The sequence below is a fragment of the Gallinula chloropus genome (assembly GCF_964237585.1).
Source record: "Gallinula chloropus genome assembly, chromosome: 3".
Taxonomy (NCBI): domain Eukaryota; kingdom Metazoa; phylum Chordata; class Aves; order Gruiformes; family Rallidae; genus Gallinula; species Gallinula chloropus.
This window is the reverse complement of record NC_140087.1, coordinates 79,184,833-79,203,150: the sequence shown is the minus strand read 5'-3', so window position 1 is coordinate 79,203,150 and position 18,318 is coordinate 79,184,833. Positions and strand designations below refer to the sequence as shown.

The following is an 18,318-nucleotide window of genomic DNA, read 5'->3' as shown; positions in this document are numbered from 1 at the left end:
CTCGAAGCGTCCCGGCTTCCCCGCCATGTGAGAGTCGTCCCCAGCCCCCCAGCCCCCCCCACCTCCCCCCCCCCCCCCCCCCGCCTCCCTCTCCCTCCCTCCCTCCCTCCTCCCTCTCACTCGCACACAGGCTCTCCCGGCTCCCCCCTACCCCCCCGCGTCCTCGCAGCGTCTCCCCGTCAGGAGCCGAACCGCGCTGCTCTCGGCCGACCCGCGGCTCCCCGAGGCGGCGGGGGACGCGGCCCGACCGCTCCCTCCTTCCTTCCTTCCTTCCTCCCTTCCTTCACTCCCTCTCCCTCCGACGGCCCACGGTGCCTCTGGGTTGCAGGGCTGCCCGCCGAGACGCCGCCGGCCTGCGGCCCCGTCGCGGCTACCTGCCGCCCTCCGCCGCAGCCGGGCAGCACCGGGATTTTCGCCGCCGCCGCGGCGTCCCTCCCCGACGTGGCTCCGCCGTGGTGTGGCGGCCCCCGCTGCTGCTGCTGCTGCTGCTGTCGCCGCTACCCCGCGCCCGCCGCCCGCCCCGCCGACGCCGAGAGCGGCGCGGTGCCCGCCGCGCACCCTGCGGCTGCCGCGGCCGGCCCTGGGGCCGGGGCCGCTCCGGCGGCGGCGGCCCCGGCGGCGGCGGCCGCCGCCGCCGCGGCGGCTCCTCCTCCGCCTCCGCCTCCTCCACGGCCGCCGCCGCCGCGGGGCCCTAAAGCTGCCCGGCTCAAGAGGATGGTGCGGCTGGCGGCCGAGCTGCTGCTGCTGCTGGGGCTCCTCCTGCTCACCTTGCACATCACCGTGCTGCGCGGCGGCGGCGAGCCCCACGCCCCCCCGGGCGCCGGCAACCACAGCCAGCGGCAGGTGAGTGCCGCCCCGCCTCCCACCCCGCGCGCGACCAACGACCGCTCCCTCGCGCGACGCTCGCGTGCTCACCTGCCTCACCCGCGGGGCGTCGTGAGGGGCGGCGGCCGCGGGACGGGCAGGACGGGGCCGGCCGGGATGACGGGAGCCTCGGCCCCGGTTCCGGCCTCGCCCCCCCTCCCCCGCCGCTCGTCGCCGGTCCCCAGCCTTCTAGCGGGGCGCTACGGCCAGGTGTTCACCCGTTCGAGGGCTTTCCTTCCGCGGCGCCTGGGGCTGGCTGATTCCCGCCTTGGTTTTACAGCCTTTGAGGGGACGGAGGTGGGAAAAGGCCGAGCCGCTCCCCGCGGCGCCTCTTGACGCTGTGCTGGGGCCGTCGGGGCAGCTCCCGGCGGGTTACGGGGACAGGTCGCGACAGGCAACGGCCATTTCACTGCGTCCCTCAGGGCCTCACACGAGGACGCAGCGTCCCCCCGGGCTAGAAGCTGCCAAGTAGGTGTATGGGGTGGGGAAACACAGGAACAAACCGCATCGCTTTCCTTGGGAAGTCTGTTTGAGAGATGGGGAGATGCTCGGTCCCGAAACGGCCAAGGAACTTATGGCGATAGGTGCTTGTGACCATAAAGGACAATGCCTGTGACCCAGCCAGGCTGTTCTTGCCTCCAGATCCTGTGAAACTGCTGGTGAATTATGTCCATCAGAGGTAAAAGACTTTTTTTCGTTCTGTTTCCTTATTTTTGCAGGTGGTTCTTTTTTTTTTTAGTCAGAATCACACGGTGCTGTTCATTTAAAATGGTTGGAGATGGTGACGGGAGCTGCCGAATCATCAAAATCCCCAGGGAAAGCTCTGGTCAGTCACATGTGCCTTGACCAAGTGCCTTCCCCTGTATCCGAGTGTTCAAGAGAAATCAACCACTAAATTATGCCAAGAAATGACAGAAAATGTGTAACTACTATCGCCATAAATTCACGTAAAACCCTTTATCACCTCTGAAAGAATCACACTACCAGCAGAGCACATTTCTGTGAAGCGTGAGGAAAAATAGGGAGAGTTTGGCTGTAACGACTGCTCCGGATCCCCTGGCTGGTGGTCCGCGAAGTGAAACCACCAGCTGCAGGAGGGAACCCAGATCTGCAGACTCAACATCCCAGTTGCAAACCCAGTTCAGGTCATCTTAACTTAGAAAACCTCCTCTTGAACTTGGTGTGAGTCCTTGGGAGCGCTCGGCCTTGTGCTGTGGGCAAAGCCCCATGATGCTGTCTTTGGGCTGCAGTTTTATCACTGGCTTGCCGTTCCAGGATGTTGGGGTTTTTTTTTTAACATCTTCAAGATTTCTGGTAATAATGTTTTATAAATGATGCTTTCTTTCCTCCTGGGCACTTGAAATGCCTTTTAAGATGATGTTCCTTGGAAAAGTAAATTTGGAGAGGTTTTTTATGAGGTGTTTGCTATCATTAGAATAGCCCTGAATTTGCCTTTTCTTGACAGGCTTGTAACATAATGAGGGAAACATCTGGGCAAAGTGGGAACAATGGGTGATGCCATTTCCCCAAGGAGCAATTTTTAGAGTACTGTTGTCCGGTTAGGGTGAAGCCAGAGCAAAACCATCTTCAGATAATTATCCTAGAGTATTATCATTGCAGTTGGCTGTCTCGTGAAAATCAGTTGATTGTTGTCTTCAAGAACTTTTTTTCTCTCTGGTGATTTTTTACAGGTGAGTTAATAAAACTATGTGCCTTTAAACATCATGATAGCTTTAGCAGCTCGTATTTTCATCATGTTTTGCCATTTGCAGAACTGAAATTTTTATGTACTTCCCAACCAAATTGATTCTGCAGTTGTGTATTTGAGAGAGTGTGTCTGTACAAGACATTATGTGAGGAAAGTAAGTATATTGATTGGAGCAATCAGTTAAACAGATGGAAGTCTATCAGGTTTTTTTGGTTGGTTTGATAACTTTCATGGATTCTATTGCTAGCTAGAAAATACTGTAACCTGCTTTAGAAAATTGTACTCTGACAGGCAGGTGCTTCCATTCAGAGCATCACAAGATAGATCTCATGGCAAGTTTACTCTGGCATCTTCAGATTTTGGGTTTCTTGGGCTGTTACTGTGGCACGTACTGAAGTGAAATGCAGAATCCTAGTGCATTGCATTCCCACGTGAAGAATCAATGTGGAAAGCAAAACTGCATAAACCCAGATTTGTTGGTGTAAGCAAACAAATCTCTCAGGTTGCTATCGATTATACTGGGGGGGGAACAACTGGGTTTTTTTCTGTCTTGGTAGGCCAAAAGGATTGGGAGAAGTGATTGTGATTAGGTCAGTGTTTCATTTGGTGAAACTTCATTTGACAAAGTCTGTTGCACACATTGCAGCAAATCCAGGAAAGAGTAATCTTTGCAGCAACTGTTTATAGATGTATTTTGACAAGGCAAATTTGTATAAAAACAAACTGGCTATTATCAAATGCAGGGTATGGCATTTTAGGGCTTAGGCAGTCTGTTTGCACAAATAAAGTGGTCAGAATTTGTTCTGTGTCTGAAAGGAAATGTGAATTGTTAGTTTAATTCCAAAAAAAAAAACCCCAAACCAAACTAACCCCAAAGTAAAATCTTAGCACATGCTTGAGCCTTTTTACATTGAATGGATTCAGGAGGAATCCTTAGTAATTTTAAAATAGCGTTGGAGATTCAAACAGTCTGAAATGAAAACTTGTGTGCATTTGAGGTCAGATTCATTAAGGGAGGAAGCGCTTCTCTTTTACCCATCCCTTGGTCCTTGAAATGAAGGAATGATTTTGGAGGATCTTTCTTTTGGTCTTTCAATTATGTTAACCCCTTCAATTAATTAGATTGCTAGATGAAAGAAATCCAGAATAAAAAAAAAAAAAAAACAACCAAAACTTCAGTCCAAAAATTAAACAAGCTGTTCTTCCCCTGTCTTGTTTTTGCTTTTGGTGTCCTTCCTTGTACTGTGCACGTCCCTAGAGTTCCCAGATGTCTGGATGTTGTGTTGTGTCTCTGACTGGATGTAATGGAGCAGCAGCAAGGAGAAAATCCAGAGGTACTCTGCTGGTCCTCCTTGCGATGGCTGGGATACAGGCCCTGGCTTTCCTGGTTCACTCCTGCATAAATAGGCACTGAGCCTCTGCGTTGCTGCAGGTTTGTGCTACTGTTAGAATTGGTTTGTGGTAGTGTAAGCTAATGTGAAATGGGAAATCTAGATTGGAGTTGTAAAGTGTCTTGCAGTTCTAAGTTCTGGCAGAGAATCAGCTTTTTTCTCTTTTTCCACCTCAGATTTTATTCCCTCCTTCCATCTCTATGAAAGATAAAAAGGGAGAATCAGTAAGGGAGGAAATTTTGTTGTAACTGGTGAGAACTCTGTTAGGTGTCATTTAATTGGCATCCAGAAACTATTGTGGAGTGTATTTATGAGGTGAATATGTGCAGGCTTTTGCTTCTGAATAAGAGCAAGTGAAACTATATTGCAAGCTGGTAAAATGCTGCTTGGGCACGTTTTTATCTTTTTACATAGTTCTAAATAGAAGGGAAGGCTTGAACATAAATTTTAAAAGACATTTGTGATACTTCACGATGCTCTAAAATCAGCTTTCGTTCTGAGAGAAAATAGTTCATCGAGAAGTTTATTCCCATCACCTCTAATTTTTCCACAGCAGGTCTTGCCCACCAAGAAAAACAGTGATCCCACACCAAGGAAAATGACCTTGTAAGATGCAGCAACAGAGCCACCAACAATATATGCCATAGCACATGAAGTCAGAGTCTCCACTGTTGTACTTGCAGCAGCGTTACATTAGCGTGAAACTCGGTAGTTGTGCACAGAGCTGGGGCCATAGAAGAGAACGTAATTTGAAAAGAAGCACACTGCTATAAACAGCTTTTTACTTTTAATCTCTTTGCTCCTGGCCTCGCCCCCCTCCTCAATAAGCATGCAAGCAATTATGGCATGTCAGAAACATTCTCTGAGCCCTACCAGAAGAAACTCATTCTGCTGCTTATAAACGCTTGCTCAAGAGTCACTCGCCAAGCTGTGTGAGGACTCCTTTCCAGGGCTGAGCTCTTCATTTTCTCCTAAAAGCCACAGGTCAAGATGATAAGTTCAGAAACTGTGCTGTTACCTTTGCAGAGGTGCACCTCTGTCTTTGAAGGTGTGTGTGTTCCTCCTGACCCTTATATTGGATTCAGGCAAATTGCAAAATGATCTCCAGTCAGATACATTGGGGTATTTCAGCTTTCTGGCTGTCTCAGTTTAACTAGGACTCAAGCTGTTTACTTTCTGAGTTTTAGACTGATTTTTTTAAAGCTTATTTGAGCTTAGGAGCTTTATATTTGGTTAGTTCAAAGAGGAACTGATGTCTAAATCAAAATTGACAGAAAAACTGTCAATTCAGTGTTTTGCATTCATATTTTCCAGACTGTCCTTAGCCTGTGTAAGATGCCAGTAAGTGGCTGTACATCATGGATTCAATACGAGCACCAAAAAACCTTTTCTGCCTTAACAACAGTTTATACATTACACAAATAACTTTCAGAGCAGGTGGCTTGGGAATGAAGCAGGCTAATTCTCTGAAACCCAAAATCTCTTTCGGTGAGGTGGTTACTCGTTACAGAGGATGCTGTTTTGTGCTTTTTGACAGTGACAGTAAAACCTGCCTGCCCTCAGCAAGCTTTGCTGTATAGGTTCTTTGCTGAAGCTCACCCTTACCATTTGCATATGTTCTTCCAGCTATGCACTAAGCTTTATGAATGACTTTCACCATGTGCAGTTCATTCTCTCATCTCCCAAGGGAAAGAATTATGTGTGCTCTTTAGTGGTTTTGCTAGTGAGCTGTGGCTTGTTCCAGGATCTAGGGGGAAGGAAGGGTGATTAGCTTTACGTGTGTGGCTGCTGCATGCGTGGAAGTGAAGGAGAAAGCAGGGGACAGCGTGAAGGAGCGAGACCATTACTCTGAGCACAGAAGCATTTGCTGTAGCCTGTGGCTCCCCAGAGAGATATTTCCACTTTCCAAACCTGGCTCCAGGAAAACTCCAGAAAGTATTAATTAAGCTTCTCTTCATACATATCACTTGGATTCTTTTCCTAGCAAACTAAAAGCATCCCTGGTGGAGAAGAGCTACCACAACTTCCGGGTAGGATGTGTTAAGCTTTTTATTATCTAAGACTCCTGCAATAATTTTGTACAGGGATCCAGGTTATATTTAGTTGCAGGTAACAAGATTAGGCAGGTACAAATGTAACTTCATATATTAGATTTGACCAAGATGTTTGGATGAGGTGTATTTGTCTGAACTTCTTTTTAGTTCAACAGCTATCAATTACTGATAAACACCTGCCTCTCAATTTTGTCTTTGCAACCACAGCTTGGAGCAACTTTTTCCTGGTGCCTTATACAGAAGAGTCTATTGGAGAGCTTTCTTTCTGTTTTGAGCATGATTTAGGATAATTTTCCAGTTTGTAATGGTATTTGGGTATTTGGATGAAAAAAAAATAGTGTATGTCATCCTAAATTCATGCTGGGCCGTCATGGTGGCTTTATGTGCATTTCCATGGGCCTGGAGTCAGGTGACTGCTACAGGGCAGAGGCCCCAGAGACATTCCCAATTTTGCCTCCCTCTTCATTCAGTTCATCCTTACCTGTGGGGATGTATGTGGGGGGAGAGTGGTTGAAGGGAAGCCATCTGACAGGTGGTTTTGAGCCCTGTGGTGACTGACTCATGGTCATGAAAAGAAAGGTGGATTTGAGTTTGCTTCCTGAGAAGATCTAGAGCTGTAATGATCACATGTGGTGACAATGAGAGTAGAGAGACAAGATATGGTTACATAGAGATCCTGGAAGGAGCTGGGTTGGTACTGGTCTTAAGTTTTTCAACACCACAGCCCTGCTGTGGAATTCTTTTGCTGCGTAGACATCAGTTTAGCCAGTCCAGTTTATGTTAAATGTAAGTTGGGGATCATGTTTTACATTCAGCAGTTGTCTCTGCTCATGTCTGCTACATTTGTATATTAACAATCAGTGCCTTAATGTTCCAAAATGATGGAAAACATCTTCAAAGAAAGCAGAACAATGAAGGAATTATTGTTTAGGTGAAAATTCTGACTGTGTTGTGTCACAACATGTGAAAACTTCACAGAAACAAAGTACAGAAGACTGTAGTATTGATAATGATGCGGACTGTGCTGTCTTTGCTGCCAAACTAATACATAAAGATACTGGTCATGTTTGAAAAACTTTATGAGATAATACACGGCAGAGATAGACACGACTTCTGAAAAACCAGTCATTGGTATGTAAAAGTGCACAGAATGCAGGTACTGGTGGGAAACTATTTTGCCATAGTTTTTTATGCTTATCTTTAAAAATCTTATCTTTAAAAATCTTTATGCTTATCTTCAAAAATCTTGACATGCACTCATACTTCAAATATATATGCAGGCAAACATAAACTAAAAATTGAAGCAATGATTTTCTCTGTGCTTATATCCCTCAAGTATGGAAATAGACAAGATTTAGCAACTTTGGAAGGTTAAACTGCCAAGAGTAAGTTACTTTACACTATTCTGTGTGTTTTGCCAGTCTTCCTTGCAAACAAACGTGGTAGTACCCAGTTGTTCCTCATTTCTTCACTTCACAGTGGTGTTAGTGCTTGTTTGGCCTTTTTGTTATGATTTTTTTCTTGCTGTCTGCTTTAAGACTGCACTACTTAAAAGCGCTTGGAATTGACTGAATGATGGTTTCCATAAAAACCATTTTTTTAAAACATAAGTTTTCAATAGTAGCAGAGCTAGGTCACTAATGCCTCTTTTTTTTTTTTTTCCCCAATTTTATTTTCTAAATCACAACCAAAGCTCTTTGAGGTTGAGATTCCGTTATGGTGGTGTTTGTGCACCATGTGTAGCATAATACACAGACTTGAATGGATGCTGTAAGCACCGTCACAAACAAGTAACGCAGTGGTAACTTAGAGCAGAGAAATGCAACGTGCTCTAGTAAGTTGCAAAAGTGATTATTATTGCACTTTAATACCATTGTGCATCCAGGATGCTGGTTTTACAAATTTTGAAGACAGAAAATGCCAGGCTAAATTCATAGTCCAAAGCATAGAGATTAATAACATTTCCAAGAAGTAGTGAGCTCATTGATACATCACTAAGAGCAGAATGTTTCCAGTGTTGGTATTTCCATGTACTTTCAATTTGAAATACCAGAAAAAGAAAGAAAACAAAGTAAAATGTAACTTATTATTGTAATAAGTGATGGTTTGCCACAGTGGTCAGTTGTGTGGCAGTATAATACTTGGTCAGAGGAGCTGGTGTGGGCGGTACTGGTAAGCAGTTCCTTTATCCTTTTGCCCTTGTTTTTCAGTGAACTCATAGCAGTGGGTCTTTTTTTTTTTTTTGATTCCTCCCTTTCAGCAGTCAGCAGGATGAAAGCAGCCTGGCATTGCTCACCTCTAAGTTCTCGTAGTGCACTAGCTATTTAGGTCCTTTTAATCTTACAGAGGTGCACATAAAGAAGAGAGAGGAAAATCAGAGCTGAAATCTTTCTCTCACCACTCTTGGTGGAGTCAGTCTGCGACAAAAGGCGAGAGAAGTTCAAATGTACTTTGGCTTTTGTGTCTCCATGCTAGACCTACATCCTCAGTGTGTTTAAACTGACCTTGCTCCACTGACTTTCACAAATCAGGACAAAGTCAATGTCTTGTGTTGGCTGCAGACCCAGCCAAAGTTCCTCTTGCTTTTGAATCTTTCACAGCTCATTTTTTCTACAGCCTAGATATGCATGTAAGACATAATCTGGACCTCCATCCTTGCAGACAGGCTGGGTTTAGGGATGTGGCTCTCTTCAGATTGCATTAATTCAGTTCCATCCATTATGTTTCATTCTTAGTTTCATAAGCACTGAGAAATCCTGGGCTGTTTTGCTCCACAGGAGCTCTTCCTTGGAGAAATTAACATTTCCTTGTAGCCTGCATGGCCATTGAGATCAGCATTTGTGACAAAACCATTACAAGTACTGTGTAAGTATCTACAAAACCCTCCCAAATAATGCACCCCTTCGTTTTCCATCACTGTTTACAGGAGCACTATAGAAAAAGCAGATTCCTTCCTTTCTAAGGAAGTTGCTGAATCAGTGTTGGTCACAGGTCAGGTTTAACTTCCAGAAAGCTTTCTTCAGGCAACTTGCCTTTGCATTCCCATTGAGTTGGGCATTCAGGTGTTGAACAATTGAACACTGTCATAGAATCACAGAATCATTTCGGTTAGAAAAGACCTTTGAGATCATAGAGCTCAGCCTTAACCTAGCACTGCCAAGTCCACCTGTCATTGAAACACTCGTTCTTGTACACGTCTAAGAGAGCGGAGTAGGAGTTGAAGTCCTCCTGGAAGAACTGTATGTAGGCTGAGATGGAAAGAGAAGGACACAGAACATAATGTAATGGAAAGTGCAGTGAAGGGGTCCTAGCAATAAGACAGCTATTTTTTCAAACTAGTGCTTAAAAAATTAGTCACATAGCTTTGGTGTCTTTCTTGCTTTAGAAGTAATCCAGCAGCAGCAGATTTTGCTGTGAGGAAACCATAATTACTCCACTGGAACCAGCTGCTGAAGATGACTAAAGATGTAACAAAACATAAATTTGCTTGGTTTTATTTGCCACATATATCAGGGCAAGATTTTAAAATCACTGTGGACTTGGCCTAGATTATAACATCAGTAATCAGATATTTACTGTCTGCTTGCACAGTGTATATAAAGAAGCAAAATGGATTGATAGTTTAAAACCAAAATATCTCATGATATTGACACATAATTTATGTGAAAATTATCAAGTAGTGTGGATTCTGTAAGAACCCAATACACTCATGAGTTGCTTATATCTTATTTCATTTCATAGCAAGAATTTTTTTATCATATGTTTAGGAACACAACAGCAAAAAACCCTGTCTTTAGTGTCTGCAGATACAAATCTCATCTCATCCAAAAGCCCTTTGAAATTACCTCAGTAGTCAGACTGGACTAGTTTAAGGTGCGGTGTGTACATCGGCATTTTGTGCCGCTGATTGTAAGATCCTCTGCACTGAAGAAGTCTGTAAAGGTTCACTGCACAGAGCAGGCTATAACAAAGCAGTTAATGATTCTTGTGACATGAATGCTGCCATTTCAGTTTATTTGAATGACACTGGCATTCTGTCTTAAATATATCACTTTTTATTAGGGTGGTTTTTTTTAAACCAACTAGATACTAGACATGGGTATGCATCTTAGCTAAACTATAACCTAGTGGGTCCATGCCTTTTGCACTGCAGAGTGCCTAGAGTTTTTCAAAACACGTAACCACAGTGATATTTTTATAAAGGAATGTTCACCTCATGGGATTTTTTAAGGTGTTCTATTTTTTTTTTTCAAGTTACAGCTTCACTTTATTGTACATGATGTCCAATAAAAAAGATATATGTCTGTGATTGGACTTTGAAAAAAGGCCATGGTGCCTATTCCATTTAAAGGGAATGAAGTCAAGCAGTAAATTTGTTGGTCGCCCTTTTCATATTGACTGTATCTCAGCCAGCAGTTGGTCTTTGATGTTGTAACAATAGAGCAAAGGCAGAGGAGGAGGAGGATTAGGACCTCCATAATATAAAAACAAGTCTGTATTCATGATTTTTATAGAGCACAGTCCATGTCTACTGGAGGTTTACAATATAAACTCAACGATCTGCAGAAGAGTGCAGCAATCTCTAACATTTGCAGATGGCTTAGAATTCATCCATCATTACTGCTACTATCTCTTCTTTATTTATGCGTTCAGGGTGTAACTTTTGCTGTCTTATTCCTTCCTAGGATAGTAAAACAGTTGCAAGTTCAGGGTAGTGCTTCTGAAGTATCATTTTGCTTTACAGGGGTTGATTGTCATGTTATTTATGAAAGCTTTACTGCAGTTGGCCAGTACCGTGTTTATTCCTCATCTTGTGCTTTAAAGTCCAAGCTCTTATTAGGAAAAAATAGAGGTATTGATATGTATATGTCTAACATTTGTGAAAAGATGTATCAAAAAGGGACCTAGGGCAGCCACACACACTTCAGGTGTGCTGGAACAATAGCACTGAAGTTTTCAGGGGAACTATTTATCCTGATAGAGTCCTGGAGCTTTTGATACACATTTAAATGGTAGCAGTGGTAGCTCTTGATGAGAGCGTGCGGAAAGGGAAGAGTTATCCATTTCATGAGGATGTGTAACATACCGAGTTGCACTAACTGCTGGTGGAAGTAGCTAGACTTGGAGTTGTGAGCAGAGCTTGGAAAGAGCTGAATAATCTGTCATGCATTGTTGTAGCCATGTGTGTAACACTGCAGATGTGGAAGGCAGGATGAATGGAGAAGTCTGGGGGCGTGACAATGGCAGCAGCAACGAGCCTGGTGCAAGTGGATGCGTATATGAAGCCCAAAGGCAGCTCTTAGGAGTCAGTCTGGGGATACACCAAGGGAAGTTACTTTACTGCACCCAATTCCAGTGGCTCTTGCTTTAAGGCATGATCCTGAAGTGTCTCAACAAGGCAGAACACCTGGAAGCTTCTCTACCAGACTCCAAAGCTGCCTGACCCAAGGAAGGGAAGGGTGGTGGAAGATGCCAATCTGTAGTGCTTTTGACGGTTCATGACATGATTTAGGGGTGGATCCTGTGCCTTGTGGGTGTTCAGATTAGACCCGTGAGTCCAACCCGATAAACAAGTCACCACTTGCCAGCTAAGCTGCAGTATTCCTTAGATGTCTTATCCCACCTTCATCCCACAAAAAAACAGGAGCTGATTTTATATTTATCAGCAAGTCAGTGCTGAGCAAACAGCACTGAGCCTTCCCAAGGCTCTCAGGACTTTGTTCTGCTCTTAGTCAAAGCACTCTGTGGTATCAGTGGTCACCAAATGCACAGCTCTTCAGTAAGGAAACTGTGCTTTTATTTAACATCCAGCACAATGGCTGTTAAAAGGGCAACATCTGGTGCAGAAAATGCACACGTGCTATTTCTGTGCTCTGCTGTATGTCTCCTTCCTCAGGCCCAGATACAGCAGTGTCTTAGCTGTCTCTGCTTTCCCTAGTATATCAGCTATGAAAGCAAACTACGTGAGGCTTAGCCAGTATAAGGTGGGAGTTCTGGCTAGTTAGAGGCATCATCTAGTGTTTAAAAGAGTTTGCCCTTGAGGGATCAATAACTCTGAAAAAGCTGCTGAAATCCTTCAGTGGCAGTGACTTTGATTCTTGGTCTTCTTTGATCTATCATTCATGGATTTTTTTTAATAATGTAAATCAGAGCTGCCTTTCTCACCTACTCATCCCTCTTTCTTCTTCTGTCTTTCTCCTAAGAGGATCATTTTTTTCATGTTCTTGGGAATATAGGTATGGCAGTCTTAACATCAAAATAAAATGATATAATTATTTGCATAACATCAGAGTAAGGGCCAAATTAATACCACCTCTCTGATTTTTTTTTTATCCTATTGAAGTCTTCCCACAGTAAAATATAAGAGGAGTTTGCAGCTGCAATCGTGCCTTTGCACACATGTGGACCAAGTCAGGGAAAAGAGCTGTATATGCCAACTCTGCCATACACACTGCTGCCATTGATAAAAGGAGCCACAATTCCACTGCCATCAGGTTACAAACCCCATGATATTCTCATGGCAATTACTGAGGTTTATTTGTAGGACCTGTATGAGGAAAAAAACGTGTGGCACAGTTAAGTAACTGGAAGTGAGTTCTGTGCCACAGCCTACCAGGAAATGCTCTTCCATCCTGCTCTACAGTTTGCTCTATATGCTTTGGAATCTTTGTGCAGAAGCTGGTCTCCCTTCCCTGGCATCTGACATATAGGCTAGGGCCCCATCCCTGTTCCTCAGCAGAGGAGGTGAAGATATCTCAAACCTGAACTGCTTATCTTCCCTCTTCTACCTTGCCATTGCGCCTGGCTGCTGGGGCTAATGTAAAGATGCATTTGGCCTGCTCCACACAGTTTATTGTCAGTGGCGTCTGGGTGGCTTCAGGCACATGCTAAGATTATAACCAGTTTGAAAAAGAAAACCATTTATCCTAAAAATAGCTCAGAACTAACTAGTGATCGTGGGGCGGAGGGGAGACAGAAATGAAGATATTTTCTTTTCACGTAAGTGTCAGATTCAAAAGCATCTGCCTTGTTCAGTGTATGTATGGTATTCATTTCCTGTCTGCAGTCGATTGGAATGCCCCCCGAGTCGTTTGAAATTGAAAATCGAGTCATGCTTCTTTAATCAGCTCTAGGAAATAGCCCCCCTCCCTTACTGTTCTAAGAAAATTTATATATACATGCATAGAATTCATAATACAAAAAGCCCACGCTTCTCTCCAGGGCAAATCCTCTCTGTCTCCCGTCTAAAATAGAGAAGGGTCTTGTGTATCTTCTCACTTTCTCTTCTTCCCCATAATGTCACTGGAGGGAGGCCTTTCTCTTGTGTATCTGCTTCCTCTTGGGTTCTTTCTCTTCTTCTGACATTAGGGCAGTTCACAGAGATGTAGAAAGAGGGCATAATGTCCAGAGTTGATGTCTTGATACAAAAATAAGACAGTTATTGCGTGTACAGATGCCATTTATGCTAATGACTTCCAGTTGCTCATGAATCAGTCTCCAAAGTTTGCTAAACAGAGAGGGTAAAACTGTACACCCAGGCTTGAAAGAATACTTTGCAGCAGGGGCAGAGGTGCGTGGTCCTGAGGCAGCTGCTCAGATTTCTGCTGCTGTTTTACTGTAAACTCCTGGGTGTAGTAACAACCCCATCCAGAGAGCGTTGTGGGGCGTGGAGTTGGTGTGTAGATATTGAATGTAAACAAACCCTGCCTTTCCTCTGCCTTCACCCTCTAACTTCCATCAAAAGAAAACGGAGCATAGGTGGGGAAGGCAGCTCAGGGAGGGTCAAGTAAATCATCTCGCAGTGATTCAATGGTGTGTGTGTGTGTTTTGAGCATCAAGACTCAAGTGATTTGCCTTTTTTCAGGCACAGAAGTAATATTGCCAGAAGCACAGGAAACATCATGTTTTTGGAATAACACTTGTCTGCTTTCTTGCTTTCCCGTTATTAGCTTTTGCTTATGTGATGAAGTCATCATGTAACTTTTAGTCCACAGGGACTAAACACTTTCTAGTCTCCAAAAACATCTGCCAGCTAATACAGCCAGAGTCATAGACACTTTTGAAAGCGTAGGGTGGATATTCAGTGGCATATGAGAGGGAGACACAGAGGCTGGGAATAGCTGTTTCTTGGAAACAAACTGCTGAAGGCAACTTTGGAAACTGAAAAGATTTCAAGTAAGGTTACTCTTTTGGCTGGGGAGAGATGAAAGCTTCATTTATTGAAGACGGTTCACCTAGTGAAATCCTAGCTGTAGTGATTTAGTGGAATAAACTTGCAAAAGGACGTAGTTTAAAACCTATGAAAATCATTTCAGATGTATGTTTGTTCTCTTTCATTTACACTGACTTTGTGTGTGCTGGCCTGCAAAGCCTGGCCAGAGAGTTGTGTACAACAAGCAGTAACAGTGCGTTTGATTGCAGCTGAAGGCAGATTCTCCCATTCTGTTGGTAGCTTATTTTTAAATTATGATGCAGATGTCAAATGATAGGTGAGATTGGACTCATTCCATTAAATTTAGCTGTGTGTATAAATGGATTCTACTTAAAGCTTTATTATGCTACTGACTTTATGCAAGTATTTAATAAAACCTGATAAAATTGATTTTTCAAAGAATTTGCATTTTGAGAGCGCAGGTTATTGGGGAGGAATTGTTGGGTTATTCCTCAGTTGTACATTTGCCTGTTCAACTGCTAAATCAGTGTGTCCTGTCTGGAGAGCTCCAGCCAGGCACTGATTACAAGGAAGATCTTTGGAGTTAGGAAGAACAACTAAATGTTTACCACCAGTTCAGGCAACTGAAAATATGTGTGAAATACAAGCAAAACTTGGCATTGACTGTCAAAGCCCTATGCAATTTGAAATCTGTGCCCTTGGCCATCCCATGGATGGTTGACTCTCTGTTGAAGAACAAAGCACAGTGTGTACTATGTTAGAAAATTCACTAAAGGGCCTCGTTTTTTCCAGCAGACATGAAGCTGTAATCCCCACCAAGTCCTTTTTATTATCAGTGTTTATATGAACTGGCAGTTCTTCACCTCCAAACTGAACCAGACTGTTTGTATTTTCCAGCTGAAGGCAAACATGAAATACAAGCAAACAAGAGAGAGTAAATAGCTGTGTTGTGAACTATATGTCCACAACATGTAGCAAAATGTTGCCAGATCTGGTTGGTTTTCTCCTTAAGCTCTGAGGAAAAAATAATGTCTGCCAGAGCAGTTCAGATGAGAGAAACTCCCAACCAGAGGCTGAACGAAGTGTGGAGCAGAGCTTGACAACTGCAAGTGTATCAATAGGCTCAGTAGGGAAGAAATGGTGGTAGGGCAGCTCCAGCCTCCTGGATGTAGCAGTTCAGATGGTTCAAGGAAGCAACAGCCTTTTCCTCTGCTGCAGGGGGTCCTGTTGTAGTGTTGGCCATGTGCCAAGGAGTGGTAAGGGACTTACTAGAGCTTAGATGTGATGGGGGCCTCAACACTACCACCCCTAGGATCTCTGAAGTTCTAAGGTTAAGTCCTGGACAAGTTCTCAAGATTTTCTGTGTAGCCATGAAGCCTAGAAGGTTTTAGTGGAAAAAACCCAAAATTCAGAATCTCTGATTCTAAGATCGTTGTGCCCAGATGCTTTGAGCTTCTGCTTGTGCTGTAGACAGCTCCTGAGAGCAATTTCAGCATAGGGCAGAAAATCAGCTGTGGTGGGCTGGGTATATGCTTGGGCATCCCTAACTCCTCACTGCATAACTCTGCTGCCAAAATTTAAGCTGTCTACAGAAGACCTCTGCTCCAGCAGTGACTGCAGATTGACACATCTACTCTGAATTTCCACTGTCCTAATTACAACAGTATTTGCTACTCCGTCCTCTTCTTCCCAGAAACAGAATCACGTGGAGATCAGCACAGCCCCTGGGGCTACGTGTCCCATAGCAATACTCTGTGGGGTGACTGGGCTTGGTATCTGTGTAGCCCCTTGATCACACATGCAGTTGTACCCCAACTCATAAAGAACAGGGTGCAATGTCATTTTACTGCTTTCTAATTTTAAAAAATAGACCCCGGGAAACTGAACTGCTTTTTACAATTATTTGTTTGATTACCATCTATAATCAGTGGCTTGACTCCTATTTACACAACGTTTAAAGCAGTTTGGAGCCCCTTAGTGAAAACAATTGGGTACATGCAAGCCAGTGTAGCCCATTTTAAATGATTGATGAACAGTGATTATCTAAAACACGCTATTATTTATTGCAACAGTTAATATGTGAAGACTTGCTAGAGATGAGGCCTTTCGCTTCAATGATAGATGTGAACATGAAGGACAAGGGCTTTTTAAGAAGAAATGAGTGTCTCATTAGCTGAATGGTTGATGTGACACCCCTCTGGTCTGACTTCTTCTGGAGATAGTGATCATCAGTGACTCCTTGGAGTGAGCCAGAGCTGTGAGACTCATACCATTGCTTGCGTTCAGCTAGTCACACAGAAATTAAATATCATGGAGTCATAGAATATACTGAGTTGGAAGGGACCCATAAGGATCACCGAGTCCAACTCCTGAACCCAAGCGATTTGCCTGTTAAATGAGAAAGCCAAGACAGAGCTAAGGAAAGAACAAAGGTGTTCTGACTGCTGGACTGTATGTGGCATTAATCATAAGAGAAATTTTTCTCTGTGTGTCTCTGATAATGCTTTTCACCTGCCAGCTTCATTGTCTGCTTAACTAACACTGTCCTCATACCTCTTCCTGCTAGGTCCCGTGCTGCTTATACTCATGACCCAAAAAACCCCCAAAACCCTCAGGAATTAGATCACCCAAGTTCATTCCAGATCTTGATGTGCAGAGGTGAAAGTCTCATGCAGTATCCCGGTGTGTTACACAGCCTCCCAAGACTGGTTAAATTTAAAGTGATCATTTAGCACTAGCTTGGAAACACACGACAGCCTTCAAAATCAAAACAATCTGTTTAGGCAGGTGGGAAATGAAACCAGTCCTAATGGCTATAATGGTTTTCTGTGAAAGCCCCAGGCCTCATTTTGTCTCTGATAGCAATATAATCTTTTATAGCGTCTGTGAAGTTTCCTAATAAATGAACGTTCCTTGTTCCTGGTGGTTGAAGATGCTGTACAGGTGCATCATGAAAGTGCATTGACAGACTGTCGGTTTTCAATTCAAGACCTCTTGTCAAGATCATTTTACAAGATATTTCAAAGGAGTATACAAGGAATAAAAAAAGCAGTGTAGCTGCAGCAGGGATTTAGTAACAGATTCCCTGTTGTCTGGGAGCTGTTAGGGATAAAAGTTGCATCGGTTTTCCCCAATTCTTTCAACTCCATAATTAGCAGTGCTTGCAAATGTGCCCTTAGTTTGGCAAATGGGGAGGGAATGAAGGAAGGTAAGAAGGATGAAGGACAGAGAAAGAGCAGCTGTTCCAGCATGGTTTCTGTTGCTCCAGTTATTCTTCACTTATTCTCTGTCTTGGTTGTTTTTCCAGAACTGGAAATGAGATTAGAATAAGGAAGAGAGCCTCACCTGCTAAAAATGCAGAGAAATTCCCTTTTACCTTAGTTTTGTATTATTGCAAGTTCCCATTTCTCTAACTTCTCTGTGGGAAAGAGAAATGGGGTGCTTCCCTGCAGCTGCTGTCTAATGTGACAGAGGCAGTGGAGGGAGTTATTTGATTATGAAGAAGTTAAACTGCAGTATTGGGTTGGAAATTTTTTCTGCATGCAGGCTTGTCTCTTGGTGACTAAACCCCTGCCACGGTGCAGGACCCACCTGGAGCACCAACATTTAAAGTTACCCTCACAAACACTCTGTGAATCACTGCTCTTTGGTTTATAGATGGCCACAAGGATGATGATGGGTACTGAACTATTGCCCTCCCTTCTTCAGTGATGGGAGTGGCAAGGTGTGTCAGTCTGTAAGGCAACCAGTGTGGCAGATGCTCTCTCACTAGGGCTTGTTTCATATCCTTGTCACACAGCTGTGAATAATGTGTGCCTGCCCTTATATACTGTGCACACTTAGAGCACTCAAATCCTAACTAAGCTGGTTTTGTATTAGCAACTTCTATAAATATCTGATCCCATGGGGCAGCAGAACTGTAGCTGACAGCAAGCATGAGTAACCTCTTAAAAATCATCTTTATGGAAAGTTTAAAAGTGAATAATCCTGTTAAATGAAGGGGGAAAAAAAGTGATTTATCTTAAAATATTTAGAGCAGATGCATCATTTGGGTAAGAAAACAGTGTGCCTGAATTAGAAATGTCATAACTTCAGACAAACTGAGTCACTCATTCAGAATGAAGTGAC

The 18,318-nt window shown here is 43.8% G+C and overlaps 1 protein-coding gene across 1 annotated transcript in view; it reads left to right on the top strand.

The window, feature by feature from the left end:
• Positions 1-714: 714 nt before the first annotated feature.
• ISM1 (isthmin 1) overlaps positions 715-18,318 on the top strand; it is a gene marked incomplete at its 5' end in the record, with an annotated part of 38,400 nt that continues 20,796 nt past the window's right edge. Inside the window, one exon of the mRNA XM_084262032.1 lies at positions 715-843. Coding sequence (XP_084118158.1) covers positions 715-843 — 129 coding nt within the window. The remainder of the gene's footprint in view (positions 844-18,318) is intronic.